The sequence below is a fragment of the Passer montanus genome, unplaced genomic scaffold (genome assembly GCF_014805655.1).
Source record: "Passer montanus isolate IOZ18808 unplaced genomic scaffold, ASM1480565v1 scaffold131, whole genome shotgun sequence".
In the NCBI taxonomy this organism is placed as follows: Eukaryota; Metazoa; Chordata; class Aves; order Passeriformes; family Passeridae; genus Passer; species Passer montanus.
In genome coordinates, this window is record NW_024359944.1 from 1 (window position 1) to 21,105 (window position 21,105).

The 21,105-nt window shown below is 52.1% G+C and overlaps 1 protein-coding gene across 2 annotated transcripts; it reads left to right on the plus strand.

The window, feature by feature from the left end:
• The first annotated feature begins 4,993 nt into the window (after window positions 1–4,993).
• CENPA (centromere protein A) lies at window positions 4,994–9,787 on the plus strand. Of its 2 annotated transcripts, none has more exons than XM_039699273.1 (4): window positions 4,994–5,368; window positions 7,091–7,182; window positions 8,304–8,381; window positions 9,307–9,787. In XM_039699273.1, the coding sequence occupies exons 1-4, from the start codon at window positions 5,293–5,295 to the stop codon at window positions 9,439–9,441; spliced, it is 381 nt and encodes a 126-aa protein (XP_039555207.1). In that variant the 5' UTR covers window positions 4,994–5,292; the 3' UTR covers window positions 9,442–9,787. The 2 variants fall into 2 exon arrangements, with proteins under 2 accessions (XP_039555207.1, XP_039555206.1); XM_039699272.1 differs by lacking the exon at window positions 4,994–5,368 and adding an exon at window positions 6,307–6,612.
• The last annotated feature ends 11,318 nt before the right edge of the window (window positions 9,788–21,105 follow it).

Sequence of the window (21,105 nt, forward strand, 5' to 3'; positions counted from 1 at the left end):
TTGACAGGCAAGGAGAGAGCTGGAACAAAAGGCAGGGAATGGCATGAGGGACAGCTCTGAGGGAGGGTAAAACCCAGGGGTAAACCAGCTTGGGGAGAACATGGGGGTACAACAGAACAAACCACTTAACAAGGAATCAAAAAATTCAAACTACAACAACCCCAATGTTCATGTGCCAACAGAGAGCTTTTATTTCACAAGTCCTTGCTTATATAGGGCATTTGAAAAACCTCATCTGCATACTTTCATAGGTCAGAACTCTACTCCCCTTCCTGGCCAGGGAAATGCCTGCAGCCTTGGGAGAGATGCGACTGGGTGAGGCCCCTGTCAGTCAAACCAGAGGCTGGTTGGTTTGCCTATCACAGACCAGCTAATATAGGGTAACACTGTGCTATCATTCATCCTTGTGCCATCTCTCCTCTCTGTATCCCTCTGCTCTGTTTCCTGTGCTCTCATTCCTCCCTGTAACTGGCAGAACAAACTTTCCCCCAATTGTCCATATGCCATCGTCACTTGTGAGTTGCTCCTGCTTTCACAGAATCACAAAATCAGTTTGGTTGGAAAGGTCCAACCTTCCTGCTCAGGCAGCATCATCCTGGGGCACATGGCACAGGATTGTGTCCACTCCTACAGTTTGCTGTAGATCCAGACGAGGTTCAGTGTAAACAAACCATGTGGTGGAAGTTCCTACTGAGGTGCCATCACCCAACTCATTGGCAGTGATGTCATGGAAAGGAGAACAAAGAGTGGACAATTTGGTTACCAAACTCTGGCAATATGAAGAAAGTATCTTTTTCACCCTATGAGCCTGCATCTTGTCTGTGGAAAAGACCTCCAGCAGCTGAAAGAAGTGCCCTATGCCCCACTAGCATAGACTGGAGTCTATCTGGGGCCAGTACCCCCTGCTCAAGAGAGAGGGGCCACCACTAGGTAACCTGTGGTTTTACTTGGCTGACCATGGTGAAGCCATACAGAAGTGGGATGGAAAACCCACCTCTGCCTTGGCAGCACAGGTATGTGAGTTGAGAGGAAAAATTAACCACCGCAGAAAACTCTTCAAGAAAAAATGCCACTCAGTTTCCACTGGCCAAGTCCTCAGGCAGTATTGAAGGGCTGATGTTACTTCTGACCCTCTGGAAGGGACCTCCAGGTCATATTTACAAGAAGCGAGCAATGAGTACCATGATCAGAGCTAGAGGGGCCCTGGCTCTAGCCAGATGTGAGAAAAGGACAGTGGGGTCTGTTGGACTGTGTGGATCCATGGCCTGGCACAGCAGAGCCACAGGAGCACAAGGCTTTAGTTGACACGGGTGCACAATGTACCCTGATGCCATCATGCAGGGGCAGAATCCATCTCTGTTTCTGGGATGACAGGGGATCCCATCAGGGACTATACTGGAAGCTGAAGTGCTGCTGACTGGGCATGAGTGGCAGAAAAATGCCATTGTCGCTGGCCTAGAGGCTTCGTGTATCCTTGGCCCAGATCACCTCAGGAGAGGTATTTCAAGGACCCAAAAGGACACCATTGGGCTTTGGGAGAGGTGCTGTGGAGACAGAAGAAATTAGGACAGCTGAATCCCTTACTTGGTCTTTCAGAGGACCCTTTTGCTGTGGGGCTGCTGAGGTATTTGAAGAACAGCAGGTACTGATGGCCAGTACACAGTGACACAGTGTCCCATTGGCAACATGGCACCAACTGGGACTTCAGGACCCCATCCATGAGGTGATCCGTGAGCTGGAGAGCTGGGCGTGCTCAGCAAGAGTTGCTCACCCCGTAATAGCTCCACATGGCCCCTGCCTGAGTCCTGTGGAGAGTGGACACTGACAGTGGACTGTCATGGCCTGAATGAAGTCACACCATCACTGACTGCTGCCGTGGTGGACATGTTGGAACTTCAGTAAGAGCTGGAGTCTAAGGCAACAAAATGGTGCCACTGTAGACATTGCCAATGCCTTCTTCTCCATTCCTCTGTCAGCAGATTCCCAGAGCTGGGGTCCCTCTTTGGGCCCCCAGCTTGAAGCTGCCCCAAATAGGGCCTTGGCCTCCCTATGCCCCCCTGCCCACACAGGTGGGCTTGGTGACCACCTTGCTTAGTGCCACCGTCAGCTCCAGAGGGGTCCTGGGGTCCCTGATGAGGGGGGAGCAGGGGCTGATGATGGAGCTCTGTGCCCAGTCACATGGGGGGATGTCCTACTTTCAGAGGGGTCTCAGTCTTATGGGGAGGGGGGTGTCCAGTCCAGTGATGGGTCCCCTAATCCCATGGGAAGAGGGGTTGTGTATCCCAATCCCATGGGATACAGAATCTCAGTTCCAAAAGGTAAATCAGTTACATGTGAGTGTCTTAAGGCCATTAATGGGGGGGGAGGGAGGGTGTCAGGCCCCAACTCCATACAGAGGGGCCCAGATCCCTGGGTGGGACTAATTCCATGAAGAGGTATAGTGTCCCCTGTCCCATTGGCAGGGTCTCAAAAATGAAGTGGAGGAAGGATGTTCTTGCCCCATGACTGTTTGCCACACTGTTGGGGTCTCTCTTCCCCCTTGTATTCAGGGTCTTTCCCCTCTCTACTTTTTCTCTCCCAGAGGAACACAGAGCCACTAGAGTAATGTCCCAGCTGGCCAGGAAGAGTCCAGGCACCTCCTGCCACAGGGCACAGACATTGGGGTATGGGGGATAGGGTGGGAACGTGGGGGACACATGGGGACACACAGAAGACATGAGGACATTGTGGGATATGTGGGGGGACAGGTGGGACATGAGGGACACATGAGGGACCCTGAGGACATGTATGTACATGAGGGAGGGACTTGGGGACACAGGGTGAAAATGAGGGTGCTGTGTCCATGGGGAGAGGAAGTGTTAGAAATGATGCAACTCCTAAAATTTTTAACTAACTTTAGTCAGGCTTTTTTTGCCTAGGGGGAAGGGAAAATGGAAGTTTCTTTTCAAGAGATTCTGTTCCCTGGGCAAGACCTGACGAGCTTGACATCTCAATGGAGTAGGAGTTCCCAGAGGATACTCAAGAGAGAAGTGACCGTCAACACCCGAACATCCTTCCTGATGTGTCAGAGATGCTTGGTCTGAGAAAGGAGCAAGAGGAGAATGAAGAATGAGGACCTAATTAGCATTGGAGGCAAAGGGATCAATAACTAATAGGAAACCAGATACAAATAACTGTGTAACTTGTGGCCAATGAACGTTGAACCAATGATTTTTTTCTGGGTTTTGACTGTGTAAGTACGTGAAAAACCTAATAAAGAACCGTGTATGATTGAATGGTTTTCTCTGCACAACACAGACAATGTGTGGATGAAGTAATGTCTGTTGCACATTCTGGCCAGAAAAACATCCTGGCCAGAGTAAAGTAATGCCTCTCTTAAAGTAGAAACGTTGTTACAGAGTTTTTGGGTTTTTTTCTGCAGTTTCAGTGACAGCAGGACAGTGCCTCCATATCCCCCCCCACATCACCTGTGTGTCCTTTTCCCCCAGGTGGATTTTATGGACAGGTGCAACCCTCAACTGATCCCCACTGGCCATGGGGAGGCACTTGGAACTACTGGGACCATGCTGGAAGCAACTGGGATCACAGCTGGGTTAACTAGGATCATACAGAGAACAACTGGAACCATGCTGGAGAGTGACAGGGAGAAAGGGGAATCATACTTGGCGTGAATGGGAGCAACTGGGACCATGCTGGGATCATACTGTTATCATAGTGGGAGTGACTAGGATCATACCGGGAATGACTGGAACCATTACTGGAGGTGACTGGGAGCCACTGAGACCAGGGCCAGAAGGATCCAGCAAACTCCAGGCCTTGGTGCTGGGACAGCCCTGGAGCAGATTCCCTGGGGGAACCGATGGCACGGACAGGAAAACCGGGGCACTGAGAACACCCAGGCCTTGGGAAAGGCCGGTACTGCCTGGCTCACCTGATCTGCTGTGCCCAGGTGGCCTCGGTGGGTGTTGGACACGTGTGGGTGTGTCTGCCTGCAGCTCAGCAAAGCCTTTGGCACTGCCTCCATCTCCCTGCCTCTCCTGGAGCACCTGCAGCTGACGGCTGGGACAGGTGCCTCTCGCTCGGAACACCTGGCTGGTGGCCAGGCCAAGGAGGGTTGGAAATGGGGCCACAGCCAGCTGGGGCTGGGCACTGCTGGGTTCCCCAGGGCTCAGTGTTGGGGCTGGTCCTGTTCAACATCTGGTGTGGGTGGACAGCTAGGGGGAACTGGGAGGCTTGATGGGGTCAAATAAGGAGTGTGGTGGCCCACTGGGAGAACTAGGGGTTAACTGGGAGATATGTGAGGCAGTGCCCTCATGAGACCCCAAAGCGCACCTGGGCCACCATGTGTTCACTAACACCCCAATCTGCTTCTCCCACTGGATTTCATGGACAATTGTAATCCTTGAGTGACCCCCAGTGGGTAGTGGGAGGCACAGGGAGCTACTGGGACCATGTTGGGAGCCAACTGAAGAGTCACTGGGAGCAAATGGAAGATGCTGGAACCATGTTGGGGGTACTGGGACCACAACTGGGGCAACTAGGATCATACAGGAGGGGACAACTGGAACCATGCTGGGTTCGTACTGGGAGCGTCTGGAACCATGCTGGGGACAACTAGTATCATACTGGGAGTGACTGGGATCATAGAGGGATGATTCTAGTAGGGACACGAACTGATTTGGACTGGTGGGGTGTGACAGGGATCATACTGGGAGTCGTTTTGATCATACTGGACTCACACTGGGAGTGACTAGAAAGCACTGGAATCACATTGCAGGGGACTGGAATCATACTGGGATCATTCTGGGAGTAACTGGAGCCATGCAAATGACCAGGAGCAACGGGAACCCCACTGGGAGTGACCGGGATCACACCGGGACCATTACAGAGCCCGTACTGGGACGGCACTGACACGATAGCTGAGACTACCCGGGGAGCACCGAGGCGCGGGATGCCTGGGGGCGGGGCCATGCAGTTATGCTAATGAGCCCCGGCGGGCCCGGCACCACCGAGTCGCGGAGTCCAGCGGCGCAGAGCGGTCGCGCGCCCCGATTGGCGCGCAGGGGGAAGTGACGTCACGAGCAGCGCTGCGCGGCGGGAGATTTGAACGGCGCGGCGGATCCCGGGCGTGACGTCACTGGCGGGGAGCGGGGCTTGGGGATACCCGGGAGTGGCGTGGGCGGCCCGGACACCTGAGTGCGGCCTGACTGCCCCTGCCCCGGCTGCCGGGTCTCCTCCAGCCCCGCCGGACGCCTGGACTCGCCCTGACCCTGCGGTGGACTCGGCCACACCATGCCCCGCCCCAAACCCAGCCCCCGACGGCGCGGCGGTCCCCCCGCCCCCTCACCGCCCCGGCCGCGGGCACGCAGTGAGTGAGGGGCGGGGGACTCCCCTTATAGACACCTCCTATGGACCTCCCAGTGTTGGGGCTGGTCCTGTTCAACATCTGGTGTGGGTGGACAGCTAGGGGGAACTGGGAGGCTTGATGGGGTCAAATAAGGAGTGTGGTGGCCCACTGGGAGAACTAGGGGTTAACTGGGAGATATGTGAGGCAGTGCCCTCATGAGACCCCAAAGCGCACCTGGGCCACCATGTGTTCACTAACACCCCAATCTGCTTCTCCCACTGGATTTCATGGACAATTGTAATCCTTGAGTGACCCCCAGTGGGTAGTGGGAGGCACAGGGAGCTACTGGGACCATGTTGGGAGCCAACTGAAGAGTCACTGGGAGCAAATGGAAGATGCTGGAACCATGTTGGGGGTACTGGGACCACAACTGGGGCAACTAGGATCATACAGGAGGGGACAACTGGAACCATGCTGGGTTCGTACTGGGAGCGTCTGGAACCATGCTGGGAACAACTAGTATCATACTGGGAGTGACTGGGATCACAGAGGGATGATTCTAGTAGGGACAGGAATTGATTTGGACTGGTGGGGTGTGACAGGGATCATACTGGGAGTCGTTTTGATCATACTGGACTCACACTGGGAGTGACTAGAAAGCACTGGAATCACATTGCAGGGGACTGGAATCATACTGGGATCATTCTGGGAGTAACTGGAGCCATGCAAATGACCAGGAGCAACGGGAACCCCACTGGGAGTGACCGGGATCACACCGGGACCATTACAGAGCCCGTACTGGGACGGCACTGACACGATAGCTGAGACTACCCGGGGAGCACCGAGGCGCGGGATGCCTGGGGGCGGGGCCATGCAGAGTTATGCTAATGAGCCCCGGCGGGCCCGGCACCACCGAGTCGCGGAGTCCAGCGGCGCAGAGCGGTCGCGCGCCCCGATTGGCGCGCAGGGGGAAGTGACGTCACGAGCAGCGCTGCGCGGCGGGAGATTTGAACGGCGCGGCGGATCCCGGGCGTGACGTCACTGGCGGGGAGCGGGGCTTGGGGATACCCGGGAGTGGCGTGGGCGGCCCGGACACCTGAGTGCGGCCTGACTGCCCCTGCAGTCCTTCTGCACAGGTCCCGCCGGACGCCTGGACTCGCCCTGACCCTGCGGTGGACTCGGCCACACCATGCCCCGCCCCAAACCCAGCCCCCGACGGCGCGGCGGTCCCCCCGCCCCCTCACCGCCCCGGCCGCGGGCACGCAGTGAGTGAGGGGCGGGGGACTCCCCTTATAGACACCTCCTATGGACCTCCCGCAACGAGCCCCCTTTTAGGCCCCCTCTAGAGCACTCCTGTTGTTGTCCTCTGCCCCCGGCCTGTGCCCTGTATACCCCTATATGCTTCCATCACCTATAGTCACCCCACACTCCCTCTCCCCTATAGACCCCGTACTCCCTGTCCCCTATAACTCCCTTCTATCGGCCATCACTGTAGCTCCCTATAGATCTCTCATACCCACAATGTCCCCCCAGACCTTACAGGTCCCTTATAACCCCCACGGTTTCCCCCGTTCTTCTGGCCCCTATAGTGCCCCATAGATCTCCTATAGCCCCCTGTGTTCTGCCAGGTCCTATAGATCTCCTATACCCCCATGTTCCTTCAGAGGCCCCCATCTGTGCCCCCCGCTAAGGCTAAACAGATCCTCTAAAGCCCCCACAGACCCCTATCCAATGCCCCTGCAGGGCGCCGTCCAGGTCAGCTGGCATTGCAGGAGATCCGCAAGTACCAGAGCAGCACCCGCCTGCTGCTGCGCCCCGGCTCCTTCGCCCGCCTGGTGAGAACCCCCCACATCCCAAAATGAACACTGCACCCTAAAATCCCCAGACATCCCAGTTTCCCCCACAGAACCTCCCCAGCACCCCCCATGGACTCTCAACCCCCTCCAGGACCCCACCCCCCCCAATTTCACTCCAGAACCTCCAACATTGTCTGGGATCTTCCAAACCACTCTGGATCCCCCCTCCTGGGATCCCCAAATCCATCCCAGGACACCCCAGATCAACCCTCTTGGACCCTACAACTTTCCCCAGAGCCTTCAAATCCACCCTGGGACCCTTCAGCTCCCCACACAACTCTCCCAATTACCCACTGGGACCCTTCAAACAATCCCTAGGACCCCTTCAAATCCAACCCCAAGTCCACCCTGGGACCCCTGAAATCCAACCTGGAACCCTCCAACCTCCCCTTGGACCCTATCCCAAAAACCCACTGGGATTTTCCAACCCCCTACAGACCCACCAAGTTACCCCCCAGAACCCCAGATCACCTCCTGTGACTCCTCAGGACCATCCCTTTCCCCCAGAACCCCCTCTCCACCCTGTTCCAGCCCTCCCCATGTCCTTGTCCTCCCCATGCTCGTGACATGGTGGGTCCATCCTCCCCCAACATCCCTGCATGTCCCCCAGTGTCCTTCTGTGGTTCCAGATATCCTTGTGTCCTGCCACCTTCAGAAGCTGCATGGATTGGGTGTTCCCTGTGCCCCTCCTGCCGTGCTGACACTGTCCCCCCTGTCCCAGCAGGGTGTCCCCAGGGGAGTGTCCCCATGTTCCCATGGCTGAGGGTGTTTCCAAGACGTTCCTAGAGTGGTGCTCCCCCTTGCTTCCCACCTGGGAGATCCCAGGGTGTCCCCATCATGATGTTACCACATCCCCACTCCCCAGTGTATCCCTAGGTGTTCCTGTCCCCGCTGTTCCTCTCCCTGGGGTGTCCCCAAAGTGTCTCCAGGGTGACAACAAGGGTGTCCCCATGTCCCTGGGATGTCCCCAGGGCAGTGTCTCCACATCTCCAGGGTGTCGCCATGGTGGTGGCCCAAGCCTGGGATGTCCCCAATGTCCCCGCATTCCCTGTGACCCCGCTGCCCCCATGTGCCCCCTCCCCGTGCCCTCCCTGCCGCAGGTGCGGGAGCTCTGCCTACTCTTCACCCGCGGGGTCGATTACCGCTGGCAGAGCATGGCCCTGCTGGCACTGCAGGAGGTAGGGCTCGGGAGGCCCAGGCATGGTGGACGGGGGTCACAGAGGGACTGGAGGGGTCCTATAGGTCCTGCAGGGGTATCCAGGGAACTTAGAGGGGTGGGGAGGGGGCTGAGGGGGATCTCATGGGTACTGAGAAGGTTTCCGTGGGGGTTGTGGGAGGGGGTTCTGTGGGTGCTACAGGGGGGTCTGTGGGTGCTGGGGTGTCTCTGGGGGGCTGGGGAGGTCCAGGAAGGTCTCTTTGGATGCTTGGATGAGGCTGAGAGGTTTGTTGGGTGTGTGTGATGGGAGCTGAGGGGGAGTCTAGGAGGGTCTCCATTGGCTGGGGGGAGTCTATGGGTTCTGGGACAGGGTTCCATGGATGCTGAGAGGGTCTCTGGATGCTGGGTGGGGGGGGTCCCTTATTCCCGGGGTCTGTCAGGGATTGAGGATGGGTCACTGGGTGTTGATCCCCCCCTAACACATTTACAGGCACAAGGTGTTTCTGGGGGTCGGTGGGTGCTGGGGTGTCTGGGGGGGGCTGGGGAGGTCCAGGAAGGTCTCTTTGGATGCTTGGATGAGGCTGAGAGGTTTGTTGGGTGTGTGTGATGGGAGCTGAGGGGGAGTCTAGGAGGGTCTGGGGGGAGTCTATGGGTTCTGGGACAGGGTTCCATGGATGCTGAGAGGGTCTCTGGATGCTGGGTGGGGGGGGTCCCTTATTCCCGGGGTCTGTCAGGGATTGAGGATGGGTCACTGGGTGTTGATCCCCCCCTAACACATTTACAGGCACAAGGTGTTTCTGTCCCCCTCGTCACCTATGGGTGGGTTTGGAGGGACCCTGCCCCCCGGGTGTGTGTTGGGGGGGGGAGTCTCTGCCCCCGGGGAGAGCTGTGGGGGTTGGGGCATGCTGGGGGGCTTTGGGGACCCTCCCTCAGGTTTTGGGACACAGGCAGCAGAGGCCTTCATGGTGCGGCTGCTGGAAGACGCGTACCTGTGCTCCCTGCACGCCCGCCGAGTCACCCTGTTCCCCAAGGATCTGCAGCTGGCCCGGCGCCTGCGGGGACCCGAGGCGGGGGGCATCTGAATGGGGACCCCCTGAGGGTCTCTCCTGACAATCTCACCCCCCTAATCTTACTGGGACCTCCTATGGGACCATCATGCTGAGACCCCCTCTTGGGGTCCCCCAAGTCCCCCCACGTGGACCCACCCTAGAGACTCCCCCACCTCAGGATCCCCAACAACCCCTTCAGGGACCCATCCCATGGTGGAGGTCCCCTTCCTTAGTCCAGCACCCCTACTGAGGACCCCTACCAATGATCCCCCTGGAACCCCCCACACCAGAATGCCAGTCCCAGGGAAACCTACCCAGGACCTCCACCCTAGTGGAGACCCTCCCAGTTCTGCTGTACCCCAGTAAATTAATAAATGTTTGTGACCCCTAGGTGCTGATGCTGGGGAGGATGGAGGGGATTTGGGGGTGAGGCACTGCAGGGGGGAACTCTGAAGGGGAGAACCCACAGGGAGGGGAACTCCGAGAGTATTTTGCATGAGGGCAACTGGGATGGGGGCCAGGAAGGTCTTGGGGCCTAAGGGGTTTCATGTATAGTGGTGGTGGGAGGTTGCCTAGGGGACAGAACTTAGGGGATTAGTGCAGAGCTCAGGACTTTGGGGACCGTGCTTAGAGGTGGCTTGAACGAGGGCAAGGCTGCCTGTGGGGGGCAGGGCTTAGTACCCCCGTGAGGGCAGGGCTCTGGAGGTGCCCCGTCCATGGGCAGAGCTCTGGCGGTGGGGCTTCAACGGGGTCTCTATGGGGCGCGGCTTGGGGGATCACACTTGGGGGCTGGGGCTGTGGGGGTTCTGGGTGTTCCCAGACTGCTGTTCCCGCTGCTGCCGCTCGAGGCGCTGCTGAGCAGGGAGGGGCGCTGCACCTGCAGGGGGCTCCCCCCGGGAGGGGGAGCTGCACCTGCAGGGGGCGCTGCACCGGCAGTGGCTGTGCCTGCGCCTGAGGGCGCGAGAGGGACCCCAGAACAGACCTGCCCAACCCCAACCCTGCCCTAGCACCCCAACCCTCTCTTCCTCATGCCTTGGAGACCCCTCCCGAACCTCAGAACCCAAAACGTACTTGGGACCCCAAATCCCCTTAAACCTGTCCATCCCTGCCATCCTTGGTGTACCCTCTGAGTCCCCCAAACATCAGGGACCCCAAATATCCCCCCTAAAATCCCAGCCCAGCCCCCACCCACTTGGTTTGGGATACCTCCAGTTTTGGGGTCTCCTCAAGCCTCTTTTTTCCCCAGACAGGCTGGTGCTGAGCTTGGTGGGGAATATTTTTGTTACTGAACTTTCAAAGAAAGTAAACTCAAATTGTGGACAGGACAGAAAATTGCTTTGACGTCTCTAAGGACCCTATAAGCAGCAGTACATCTGATAATGAGGAAATCACATTACAATCCCAAATTAAAGATTAAATCTTCTATGATCGTCAGGGTCTGCACACGTTACTAAAACAGTGTGGTACACAGCAGCCAAGATAGCAAAGTTCCAGTAAAAGTATAATTGTAATTGGAAACTGGATGTGTTTGGAGAGTGCCTCTGGCAGGGGGTGATTGAATCTGAGGTGGAGGCCCAAGGCTTCTGGAGGCCGGAAGTATTTTTAATAGTGAGTCACCAGAGAAAACTGGTCTTTAACTCAGAGTGCCCCTATTGAGCAGGAGATTGAATCCATTAGAGAGGGGTGATTTGCTTAGGATCAAGACCCCAACTATAGATAATGGGACAGAGAGTGTACAGAAGGCAGTGTTTTGCAACTTATGAATGACAGGTGTTCCAGGACAGTCCTCACCTACATCACTGGTTGTCCAAGTATATGGTTCCCATGGTTAGAGTTTTGCTGGACATGATAAAACACTGCGGCTGAATTTCAGGATCACTTGAGGCAAGTGTTAACTCCACAGAGAGGAAGACAAGGGAAAATACCCTTAAAGAGAGAGATCTTCAGGGTTAATTAGCTATAGCAGAAGGATGGGTTTCACTTAACAGCTGGTAAACAGAACAACAGTCAAGAGATTGGAATTGCACCAAGACAGCAGACTGCCCAAAAGGGAGCAGCAGGTTCCCAGTACATGATGGAATGCAGTGTGAGCAAAAAGCCTGCAGAAAGGAATTTCTCGGGAAGTGATAAATTATCCACTGCTGTTCTGGAGAATGTAGTGCCTGGAATGGAGTGCCTGGGGAAAAGGAAAGTTGCACTCCCTTGCCACAAGCAGGATAAAGATGTTGATGTGGGAGTTGGAACTCCTGGGAAACCTATCATTACTATGGCCCCACTGGCTAATGTTGATAATTGGAGTCTTAAACAACTTTTGCCATCTCCAGTGAGCTGGGGGCTGGCAGCTGCAAACATTTAAGGAGGCTCACCAAAAATAAGACTTGCACAGAAAATGAGGTATCAAAGTCACCACTGGCTTCTGAGATGGAGACAGAAGAAAAACTGAGAATCCAAGTCAATAAACTTATGATCAAGAAAGATCATCTTAGGACCCTACTTGCTTCAGCGGAGTGTAAGGAAAGACAAGTATTTTAGAATTTGAATAGGGAAAACTATAGAAGAGAGAAACAAGGCCTGAGAGAGGAAACCTTATTTATCCCTGTTACTGAGAACTGAACAATTGTGGAAACAGTTGCAGGAAGAAAAGGAGAAAAGATGAAAACTGAAAGAAACGGCAAAGGTGATGCTTAAGCAAGCTACCAATTCACCCTGTATTGTGCAGCGTTCATTCAGATGGCTGATTTGCAAAAGCACTGCAGGCACAAGCCAAGTGAGACTGAAATGCAACAAGTGGAACCCTATAAATACATACGTACTAATGACCCATACATCCAGATTCCAGTTGGTTCTTGTCAATTATTAATTACATTTCTAATAGATACAGGAGCACAACATTGAGTAGTGATGAAGCAGGATGCCAAGAAGATGGGTGTATGATCCAGATGCTAAGAGTTAAAATCACTTTAGTAAGTGGAGCAAATGCCAAGCTGCTAAGGTTAATTTATGGGTCCTGGATGAGAAGTGGATATTGCCTACTTGCTTTGCAATCAAAGATCACAGTGACAATATTTGGGTCTTGATGTTCTGAACATTTAAATCTGTTATCTGCCTGATGGCAGTGAGTCAATGTTCATGTTTGAACATTAGCCCAAACCCTAAAAGGAATCCAGAGACTGTGCTGACTCCACATGGCACCTGCACTCCCTGATCCAAAGACTGCTAGTGTGTCCCCGTGCTGGATTTTTGCTGCAGGGAGAAGTGGAATTTCTGAAGTTCTGGCCAATTTGGCCCCACTAGCAGCTGAAGTACCCAATACTGCAAACCTAACAGCCACAATATGAGCACCCGTGTGCTTGGGTATTGATGGGGTGGTGACAAATTAAAAGAAAAACGTACTATCACTCAGTCACACTCCTGTCTCTCCTGTCTGAGATAGTGGCCAGTGATCATTTTAACACACTCCAGTCTCATAGAACTTGCCAGTGTTTAGCCAATGTTTGCTGTTGGCATTGCCATTATATCACAGATCACAGAATATTCTGAGTTGAAAGGCACCCACAAAGATCATCAAGTCCAGCTGTTAAGTGAATGGGCCATACACTGGTTGAACCAGTAACTGTGGTGTTATGAGCACCATGCTCAGACCAGCCAAACTAGTCTTAGGGTCTGGCTCATGAAAGAGCCAACAGACTGTTGTGGCTTATGGTTTATTACAGGCAGTTGAACACCAGTACCACATCTACAATCACTGCTGTACTAAACTTTGTGGAACTGATAGCTCAAATTAGGAGAGCACACTACTCATAGAGGACAACTCAAATTGCAGGTGTCGCCCTCTGAAAACACAGGAAGCAGCAACAGCAGTGGGCAAGCGCTTCATAAAGTAGAAGTTGAGATTCCTCCTGAAGAATGTCAAGGCCTAACACTATGAAAGACCAAAGAAATATTCCCTATTCAATTCAACCGCATTTAAAGAGATGGTACAGAGAGATTCTGAGTGGGAAAAAGGAATTTTGTCATTAGTCTGAGTGATTAAACAACTTGAGCCACTAAGGGGTAACCTGTCCAGGCTAATGCTGCTGAGATTCATATTGTTTTTTCTATCCAGGAATTATATCAGTAATGATTCCAGCACACCCCCACTGAGGATCAAGGACATTGAAGGACAGCTTATCCCTATTGCAGGAGCAATCACTGCCAGCAGGAAGCAAATTTGGTTCACGCATTAACAAGTTCAACCCACAGAGTAGAGTCACTTCTTTTATTTAAGCTAAGAAGTATGGTAACTTAGTACATGCATTCTACATCACACCTGCTTTTCAGTTGTAAGTGCAATTAATTGAATATGACCAGGGATTTTACCCACTACCCAAATTACACAACACTTCCAATATTATGTCCAAGGATTGCTCCCACCAAAAAGGTGCCATGATAGAGAGGTCTTGGCTGGCCTTTACCTTCCATGTGCAGCCTCTCATCAGCACTGCAAACACTGGGGCTACATGCTTTCCTTCCTACAGAAAAGAACTGTCATTCTCATCCAGAAGCCCATCATTCAAATGTGGATACCACCTCCGATATTATATTTGCCCAAAGATGACTCTGATACAAAAGCTGCCAGATCAGAAAGCTTTTGCTGATCTTTACCCTCCTAGGGCAGCCTGTAACCTGCACCTAAACCACTGGGGCTACATTCTTTCCTTCCCATGGTAAAGCGCTTTAGTTTTATTTCAGGAGCTCTGTCCATTGGAGGTAAAGGCCAGCAAGACATGTCTGTCCACATTTTGTGTGGGAGCAATCCTTGAATGTTTTCAGTACTGGAGGTGGTATCCAAATTTCTGTGGTGAGCTCCTTAAAGATGACTGAAGCACTTTTACAGGGGAACGAAAATATCTAGATACAGGGTTCAAAGAGCCAATTACATGCTGCCCCAGGAAGGTAGAATCCAGCAACAATTTTCTGACCTGACATATATTGTGTAGGAGCAATCCTTGGATATATTTAATATTGGAAAGTTGTATCCAAAGTAAGGTTGTGGACTCCTGAAGTAGAATAAAGTGATCTTCCATGGGAAGAAAAGGACATAACCCACTGTTTCTTGTGCAGATATGCTTCCCAGGGGAGGTAATGACCACAACGGTAATTTTGTGTTAGATAATCTTTGGAAGTATTTAATATTGGAGTGTGGCTCCAAATGCTGCAACTGTGCTCCTGAACATGAATGATAATACCTTTCCTTGAGAAGGCAAACACATAGTCCTGCTGGTGGTGTTTAGATGACTGCAAAGTGAAGGTAAAAGACAGCAACAGCTTTCTGTTCTCACATTTTTTGTGTGGGAGCAATCCTTAGGTATTCAATATTGGAGTTTGAATCCAAATGTCAGAACTCTGGCCCTGAAGGGAATGACAGTACCTTTCCTAGAAAAGTGAAACTCCCAGTCCTAATGTTGGTGCTACAGATGATCATCTGCCCAGTAGAGAGACATGCCAGCAAGACCATTCTGTCCTGGAGCCTTTGTTTGGGAGCAATCCTTGGACATACTCAATAATGGAGGTGATTTACAAAATTGTGTGTTTGACTCCTGAAATGGAATGACAGTGCTTTTACATGGGAAGGAAAGCAGCTAGCCACAGATTATAAAATGGAGAGAGGAGAAAAATGCCAGCAAGACTTTTCTGCCCTAGTCTGTTTGGTGTGAGAGCAATGTCTAGAGCCGTAGCTATATTCAGTACTGGAACTTGGCTCCAAATGCTGCAAACAGGTTCTTCAACGTGAATGACAGTACTTATTCTTGTGAAGGGAAACACCTTGTCCAACTGATGGTGCTGCAGATGATCATCTGCTGGGTGGAGGTGAAGGCCAGCAAAATGTCTTAGTCCTAAAATACCGTGACTAGTAATTTATTTTCCAAGGAAAAACGGTGTCATTCCCTTTCAGGAGCATATATGAGGAATTTGGAAACCACCTCTACTAATGAATATGTCCAAGGATTTCTCCAACAGAATAGGTGCCCGGAGAGATGGGTCTTGCTTGCCTTTTCCTTTCCTTTGCCGACAGTCATCTGCAGCACTAACAGCAGAACTATGTGTTTCTCCTTCCAAGGAAATGTGCTTTCATTTACTTTCTGAGCCCAACATCCTAAATTTGGTGCCAAGCTCAAAATTTGGATCCATTGCTCCCACATGAAATGTTCCAGGACAGAAAGGTCTTTACCTTGCCTGGGCAGCCTCTCATCTGCCTATGAAACACTGGTTACCTGAGGCATCATGGGCCCACTGAGCTGAAAATAACTCACTCTTGTATGGCCAGGCCAGACTCGCCTGAGACACTTTAATCCTGGCAGCCCCATCCCCCTGTCCATTATTGCAATGCTCTTCAGTTCCTGACTCTTGGGCACATGAGTATACACAGGAAGGACTTTCACAACCAGCTTCTCCCCTGGGCAGTGATGTCTTGGCCCATTCCAGCAGCCCCGATGGGTTTCCCTTGAGTTGCCAATTGTCCTTTTTCCATCGTTCCAGCCACCCCCACAGAGCATTTACCACCATCCATGAGTCAGTGCAGAGGAACAGTGTTGGCCACTTCTCTCATTCAACCATATCCAAAGTCAGCTAGATGGCTTTAAGCTTTAAGCTCTGTAACCTGACTGGATCCACCTTGTCCTTCAGTGGCTTCCACAAGTTGTCACGTAGGACTCCAAACAGCAGCTTTCCATTTTTAATGCATCCCTACAATATGGCAGGAACCATCAGTAAAGAAAGAGTGACACTTCATTTTCTGGTCAGGGCCTCCTTAGCACGTGCCACCTTCAGCTCTTCCCCTTCTGATGATAATCTGTAATTTTTGCCTCAGGGCCAGTTCATAATGACTTCCAAGATGCCTTTCCCTTAGAACATCCAGCCCAGCACTGACAGTTGGATGCCAATGGAAGCTGTGCTTTGGTGCCAGTCACTTCTGAAACAGATGGAACCTCCTCATAAGCTGCTGGTAACTGCAGTGGTGTAGGGGTATAGCTGGACTCAGATCCTTTGTATCCCAGACTCAAGAGCCATAGGGTTTCTCTTCTCGAACTTCCCCAGGTCCCTTCTGCTGGAGGATCCAGGATGGACCATTCTCCCTGGCTACAGTGTGGAGCCTGTTTTCCACACCTTGTCCTGTCCTGATTGGTCCAACAGCTACTATAGAAACAATCTCCTCTTTAATTTGTTCAAAAGCTTGTTGCTGTGAAGGACCCCACTTGCAATCAATCTTCTTCCATGTCACGTGATAGAGAGGGTTTACAATCTGACTGTAACATGGAATATGCAATCTTCAAAATACTACAGTGCCAGGAAAGCCTGTGTTTCCCTCCTGTTGGTCAGTGGGGACATGGCTGCTATTTTGTTAACCACATCCACTGGAATCTGACAATGTCCATCTTGCTATTTTACTTCTAAATACTGAATTTCCTGGGCAGGTCCCTTGACTTTACTCTATGTTATGGCAAAACCAGCCTTCAGGAGGATCCGTCTCCCCTCGCACCGAACAGCTGCCCCACGGAAAACCCGCGGCCACCCCGCCGCCGCTCCGCGTGGCCAGAGCGAGCCGGCCGATACTCGCTGCTGAGCCTGGTTCGCAGCAGCCTGCGGAACCGGGGCCAAGGGCGGGCGGGCGAGACCGGTGGGCCCGGGGACCGCTGTTGCCAGGTGGGTGGGCAGCCCCACCGGGGGATGGTTCAGAGCCGCAGTCCAGGCAGTGAAACCTCTGCCTCCTGCCCATCACCGCTGCAATAGGAGCCCTGCGCCGGCAGTGCCCGTGGGCACCAGTCGAGAGAGACCTCTGGGCGGGGGTCAGGCTCCAGCGCGGCCGCCACTGCTGGGAGTGGGACGAAGCTCGGACAGCAGCACCACAAAACCAGCACCAGCAACACATCCAGCACCAGCAACACAAACACAAATCCACTGACAAAGGTAAAGAAGTCCTTACCATGAATGTTTTGGGGACAGTGAAATGATTCAATATAAAGATACTGTTTCATAACCTGGAATGTTAACAAAGAAGATGTGTTTGTTCATCAGACTGCTATAAAAAAGAATAACCCCAGGAAATACCTCCACAGTCTAGGAGATGGAGAAATTGTGTAATTTAATATAATACAAGGAATAAAAGGCCCCCAAGCAGCCAGTGTGACAGGACCTGGTGGAGTTACAGCGCAAGATAGTAAACATGCACCAAACTGCAAACCTGTGAAATATTATCCACATGTTATAGGTAAAAATTGATCCAGCCAATTTAATAAAAAATAAAAATTAAACTTATTCGCGACCGATACACAGTACTGACTGCCAACAATCAAAAGTAGTGCCGACTCTGGGATTGGAGTGGGTGAACTATGATCCGGCCTCTATCGCACTGAATCCCCCTGTTCAGTACCGAGGCCTGGCAGAGTTCGATTTTTATACTCCTTTTCTTGCCCGCGGTGGAGTCCCTTTGTCCCCTCCTGGAGTCCTTCATATTCCATGTAGTGTCTATTCTCTGTCCTGTGCTGGACAAAGCCTCGTCTGGGAATTGATGTGTATCTGTCTCCAGTTCCCGGAATCCTTCATTCAGATGTATGTCCTTGATGGTCCTGTCTATCTGAGGTGGACATCTTCATGGACCATCATCGCTGGGCGTTTTCTCATTCATGCCATCGGGGACTGCCCATCTCCTGGGCACGCTAGGTTTTCTTCATATGTGAATGATGCACTATGGCCCGGCCATTACCCTCAGGGTGGGAGCCCAGCACGGAATGCCAGCCGGCCAGGCTAGCTCAGCAGGGGGGCTCAGGCAACCTAGGCAAGCTATAGCGATTTGCAGCTCTTAGTGATAGTCAGCTCTTTAGTGATTTCAGCTCTTTTAGCTTGCCCGGTGCCGCCGCCGCAGACGCAGGGGAGAGAGATGTGAGAAGCGCTGTATGGGTTCCGCAGGATTCTTTTATTCGGGTCTCCACGAAGGGTCCAGTGACAGCTCTTCTGCCAAACCGGGCAGAATTAGGGGTTTTTATACCCTACAGGGGTTTTGAAAACTGTCCAATAGTAAGGGTCAGGGGAAAGTGACCTATGGATTTACAGGGAGTTAAGCAGGGTCCGAAAGGTGGAAGAGAGGGGCTTCTAAAGCCTTAGTCATGCTGACTTGGCATTTCCTAGCTCTCAGGCCTCTGATCGCCAAGGAGGCCGTGCAGGCCCTGTGCCTGCCACAATGCACCTCCTCCTAGGCTTCAAGTTGTCCTGTGTGGCAATCACCCTCTCCCCTTTGCTGGCATGATCTTAAGGCTTTATTTTATATTACATTAATAATCTTACATTTCCAGCATGAATTACCACCTTATTCATAATACACATTATAGAAGTCCTCCACACACCTACTAAGGAAATAAAATCAAAGTCAACAACCATCAAGCGCCAGCAACAGCCTAAAATCCAAAAGGGCACAGAACACCAACGAGCTGTCCTGCATCCAAAAGTCCACCTCCATAATGACTGAACCTTCCAACTGGGTAAGTCCCACTTCTTCTAATACAATGGCCCAATTCCTCTGGCCTCCCTGCCCCCCTCCCACTATCCCCTTTTCCTTTCCATTGTCCTATTACCCCTTTTTTATGTTCCCACAAATTCCTCCCACCTTTTCTCCCCTTCCATGGCCTCCTGCCACTAATCCCTTTTCCCAGAGTTCCTTCGTAATACCAGAGGGAGTGTGATTGGGAGGGGAAAAAAAGGGAAGTTTCCCTAAAGTAACCATCTTTTTCTTAAAAGTTAATAATTTCTATTTTGGAGTTTCCAACAGGCACACCACCACCTACACGACCTTGTACAGAGCCAGTCACAGCCAACAACCCTGCCACAGGTGGCAGAGAACCAGTCCCTCCTGAAGGAACCTTCTCCTGACTCAGTTTCCAGATAAACCATACTAAGAAAACCCCACATCCATCATGTCAGCTGTAAGAAAATCTATTTGGACATTAGGGACTCAGAATTGTTTGCATTTTGAAAATTGTCTTATGGGTGGTTTTGATTATCATTTATGTTGATTCAGTTGATCTTTAAGAGAAGCTTTCTTAATAATATCAAAATGGGGAGTTGTGGAGACCCTGGGGACATCCCCTGGGTTGGGGAAATAGAAGAAGCTTCCCTCAAAAACCCGCTAAGACCCCACTGGCTCCTTCCCCTGTTCCTATGTCTGCTCCTGTGTCCCTGAGCCACTCCTTTCCCTATTCCCTGACTGGCCTTCATCTTTGTACTGCCCTGAGACGAGGGTGACCCTGGGCCCCTGGGGAGAGAGATACTTGGATCCCCGCATGTGTGCGTGCCTGGGACCTGCACATGTTACTGCGTGGCTGAATTAAACATCCGTGGATATTATGTAAAGGCCGTTTTTGCTTCTTTACCCTGGACTTTACTAGCAGCTATTCAGGCTGCAACACTGCAGCTGTGGCAGGTCATCAACGGCATTGGCAGGGATGGCTGAGAGCGAGTTCTGTGACAGGTAGAGTGAGCGCAAGGCACTGAGGCCCTGGAAGAAGCGCTGTGGGACCACACGCATGCCATGTGGCTGCTGCGCCTGCAGCTTCAGGCCACAGAGGTTATGCAGGTAGCGGAAAGGCAGCAGCTGCCGCAAGTGTTGGCTCAGGTAGTGCAGCACATTGGCACGCCCAGTGTCACCTGCACTGGCTGGAATGCAGCCACGCTCACCTCCAGCAGCCAGCTGCGGTCCAGGTAAAGCTGGTAAAGCCTCGGGAGGCCTTGGAATGCCATGTCTGCCAAGGGCTGCAGGTTGTTCCTGCCCAGGTCAAGGGTTTGCAGGCGGTGACAGAATGACCCATCAGTAGATGAGGGAACGGTGGGGGATGTATATTTATAGACATCAGTAAAGCCTTTGACACTGGAGGAGCTGGCTGCTCATGGATTGGACAGGGGAGCTGTTTGCTGGATGAAAAACTGGCTGATGCCCAACCCAGAGAGCGGTGGGGAATGGAACTAAATCCAGCTGGGGCCAGTGTAGCAGGACATGTTCCCTGTCACAAGAGCTTGTTAATTGGTAAAATAAATCACTAAAGACCACTTGTCTCGTGGTTATTTGGGTGCCATGGAAGTGACACTTGTAGCTGACAATAAACATCTTGCTGTGGAAGCAAGATTGTGGAAAGATAAGCTGGAATTTCTGACAGACACTTTGCTTCACAATCTATTAAAGCTACACCAAACTTTCACAAAGTAGACGTTTCTGCGCATTTCCTGGAAATGTGTGGGGCTTTTCCCCCAAAGTTGGGATCCTGGTTTTGTGGTTCCTCTGTTGAGGGTTGAGTGAAAGGACTCTGCACACTCTTGCCAGTTTGGTGGTAAGTTACACTGACTCCTAATCCATACTATTTCTTTCCTAGCTTTGATATAGGTACCTTAATGTTGTGCACTGTTTTATGTAATCTACTAGTAGTTCATTTGTTTTATACCATGCAGTAAGTAACTCTGTTCAAGACCTTTTGTCTATTATCTCCTGTCAATTCAATAAATAACTAATTTTATAATAGGCCTGATCTGCCACTCTTAGAACTTGCGAGCCAGAGTGGTTTAGGTGCAGGCCACCTAATTCAAGCTGTACCCAAAAATCTTAGCCTAAGACAGGGCTTGGCTGAAGCTCCCACTCTATCCATAACACCCAATTACTTGTGGGTGACCCCTAGA